The sequence below is a fragment of the Garra rufa genome, chromosome 1, assembly GCF_049309525.1.
Source record: "Garra rufa chromosome 1, GarRuf1.0, whole genome shotgun sequence".
Lineage (NCBI taxonomy): Eukaryota > Metazoa > Chordata > Actinopteri > Cypriniformes > Cyprinidae > Garra > Garra rufa.
Genome location: NC_133361.1, coordinates 47655028 through 47658680, shown reverse-complemented (window position 1 = coordinate 47658680; position 3653 = coordinate 47655028). Strand labels below are relative to the sequence as shown.

The 3653-nt window shown below is 36.2% G+C and overlaps 1 protein-coding gene across 1 annotated transcript; it reads left to right on the top strand.

The window, feature by feature from the left end:
• The first annotated feature begins 302 nt into the window (after positions 1–302).
• On the top strand, positions 303–3453 carry selenow2b (selenoprotein W, 2b). The gene is made up of 4 exons (XM_073833400.1): positions 303–463; positions 1131–1228; positions 1399–1475; positions 2551–3453. The coding sequence occupies exons 1-4, from the start codon at positions 435–437 to the stop codon at positions 2629–2631; spliced, it is 285 nt and encodes a 94-aa protein (XP_073689501.1). The 5' UTR covers positions 303–434; the 3' UTR covers positions 2632–3453.
• Positions 3454–3653: the final 200 nt, after the last annotated feature.

The window sequence follows — 3653 nt, the reverse complement described above, 5'->3', positions numbered from 1 at the left end:
TTTCACATTTACTACTGCTGAAAGCGATCTTAACTGGTTTACTGCATTTTGGTCTGACCTTTTAGCTGCCAAACCATCAAAATGCTGGCTTTAAACTAGTTTCACAGCGTGTGAACTACCTTCTTGTGGTTTGCGATGTGGGTGTACGTGGGTGCTGAAGAGTGGTGAGCGACAGCGTACACTAAAAAGAATTTTTCATGTAGCTGTTGTGTTGACATGTACTTTGATGTATTAGTGAAAGGTTAAAGAGGTTGATTGACAGTGACGAGCAGTTACTCTGTAGGCGTGTCCCACAGGTGGAGGTGAGCTGATCAGGGTGTAGTCTTCCTGACGCAGGTGTCTCCAGTGGGGAAGAGTGGATGTGTTGTTTTCAGTCTTCTCGAACAACCAGGTAACCATTAACGTTCACAGGACAGAACCTAAAGTCGAGAATCATGGGGGTGAAGATAAAAGTCGAATACTGGTAAGATTCTTTACTTTGGATCCAAATGCATTTAACCTGTCTTTGACCTGCTGTTGTTTCTCAATGTAAATACTTTCGGTGCGAATACTCTGTTATTTGTATGTTTCGGCCATATTTCAAAAACCTAGTTTTTCGCATTTCGAAGTAACTACGATGCCCATAAATCCTGTGTATTTAGACGGCATACTCCGAACGAGTCGGTTCGCTCGAACAGTTCGTTTAAAGAACCGATTCAAAAACCGAGCTAGCGATTGTTTACCTAGTGTTGTCCCTGACATCGCAGCGCAGCATATTTACATGCAGAATAAAGTCATATGTGGTCATATATTTAGTTTTATCTTTTTTTTTATCAGTAATGTTTTTATTGTATTTCATGTGTCGATTAAAACCTAAATGTGTTTTCTATTTACGTTAAACAGTAGGCTACTTAAAATGTAAATCATCATGAATCAGTATGATGTTTTGTAAACCGGTTCAACCAATTCACTGAAAAAAGGACCCGAAGTTCACGTAGCAGACGTCGTTATTGTTATCGTACGATATAGAGAAACCGGTTTAAGCAGTCGTGTATGACAGCTTTTGAAAAAATAAACAAGCCGGTTATACACGCAGAAATGACTGAGCATATTTTGAACAGAAATAAACATAGTCTTCTCTAACCCACCAGCGGCGGATGAGGCTACGAGCCTCGCTTCCAGGAGCTGAAGCGAGGCATCAGCGCCAAGTTTCCTGATGCAGAGGTTTCAGGCTTCGTGGGACGGAGAGGTGGAGTACACCGTGTCATTTTGACTGGCCGCATATAGACACCGTCCACATATAGCATACTTTACATAAATTCCTCATTAACTTATTACATGAAAAGTTTGTGGCAGTGTCACCTGTGCCTGGGCCAGTGTGTTAACACGGGCCTATTATTTCTTTCCCTTTTCCTGTAGGATGTTTTGAGGTACAGATCAACGAACATCTGGTCTTCTCAAAACTAGAATCGGGAGGTTTTCCGTATGAAGAGGATGTAAGCATCATGAAATATTTTTTGTGTGTGTTTATTTGTTTGTTTGTAATGTGGCCAACTATAGTTTCAGACTTGATGTGTACTTTTGGGTTAAATACAGCTTATCCACATTATTTTTATGATTAAGGTAATAGATTAAAATAATATGGTAAGACACACCAATTTCTAATATCAAGCAGCAAAATGAACTGTTTTGTACAGCTAAAAACATCTGGAAGTGGATGAGACGGGAAGGAAAGTCAAACACATTAAAGGAGAAGTTCGCTTCCAGAACAAAAATGTACAGATAATTCTCACCCCCTTGTCATCCAAGATGTTCATGTCTTTCTTTCTTTAGTCGTTTTTTTTTTTTTAGGTAAACATTTCAGGATTAGGTTTTGTCCAAAAATGTATAGTTTGGCACAATTTTGCTTTGACAGACTAAATTCAAGCATTTATTCAGAGTTCTTCCATGAACATATTTTTAAGATAATGAAAAACAAATTCAGTCAAGTCTGTCTACGCTCTTAAAATAAAGGCTCCAAAGGGGTGTTTTTGCCCAGATGCTGTAGAAAAAAAACAATTTTTGGTTCCCCAAAGACACTAAAAGTGAACAGTTCTTAAATGAACCATTTTGAAGAACATTTTAAAAGTCTAAACAAGTCTAAAAATCTTCCACTACAAAGAACCTTTTCTGCATTTGAAAGGTTCTGTGGATGTTCTTTATGGAATGATCACTGAAAATAAAGACATTTTTTTTTATGAGTGTACAATTGTACCTACGCTCTTAAAAATAAAGGTGCTTTAAAAGGTTCTTCACAGCGATGCCATAGTAGAACCATGTTTGGTTCCACAAAGATCCATTCAGTCAAAAGTTCTTTAAAGAACCATCTCTTACTTAACTTTTTTTAATCTGAAGAACATTCTTTTGGCCCAAAGGACCTTGTGTGAAACAGAAAGGTTCTTCAGATGTTAAAGGTCTGTTATGGAACCGTTTAGACAAAAAAGGGTTCTTTTTAAGAGTGGAGTAGCGTCATGTGATGTTTACTTATTTTAACTTTCAGCTTTTTTTGTCTTCTTTTTCCAATCCCTATAGATCATGGAAGCCATTGTAAAGGCCAAAGATGGAAAACCTGAAAAGATCACCAGAAACCGTAAAGAGTGCATCATCCTGTAATGCTTTGATCTTGATGCCCATTACCATCTCAGCTCCCATCAGCGATTGGTTTATTGCAGAAAATGCTGTAATTGTTTTTGAAGCTCTTCACTTTGTCTCCTTTATTACTCGAGTTTTTTTTAGACGTAAATGATTGCCATAGCTCAAAGTTCAAAAGGTATGGTATGAAGCTTTAGTCCAGAAAACTCTGAACTCGACGTAGAGTAATAAAGAAGATAGTGAGGAGAAGAGTACTTTTTTTAAGTTTTATTTGTTTAGTTTTTTGACTCATTTTATTCATAAGATATAATGCATGCATAGTCTTATTCATATATATATATATATATATATATAGAACTTAAATTTATTGAGTAGGATTTCAAAGATAAAGCTATTAGAATGACAAAATAGACACAAATATTGGTTACACTCTTAAAAATAAAGGTTCCAAGCGGGTGTTTGTGCAGCGATGCCATAGAAGAACCATTTTTGGTTCCCCAAAGAACCTTTCAGTGAACGGTTCTTCAAAGAACCAATTTGAAGAACGTTTTAAAATTCTATAAAACCTTTTTTAACTATAAAGAACCTTTTCTACATTTGAAAGGTTCCATGGATGTTCAAGGTTCTTCATGGAACCACTGATGCTGATAAAGAACCTTTATTTTTAAGCGTGTAGGGGGCAATTGGTAAAATTACTTACTTTCTCTCACTTAGAGTACTGAAACTGTTGATTTTACTAGCTCACTGACAATTAGCTCACCATTTTAGATTTATAAAATGATTAATGTGGTCCATGTGATGCAAAAATCTATCAATGAATAAACTTAACAGTTTCTGAAAATATTTGCACATTGTTTTTGATATGTTGTCACACATGCCTAACATTTAGCTCTTGTAAAGCCTCTCTAGGCTAGTAAATTTATAATCAATTTCATCATGAATTATTAATCATATTATGATGCATTAGGTGTTTTAGTACAGCAGTGAATATTAAAATCCTTCAGGCTGTAAACATTTTAGCCAGCAGTAGAGGGAGCTTCTCT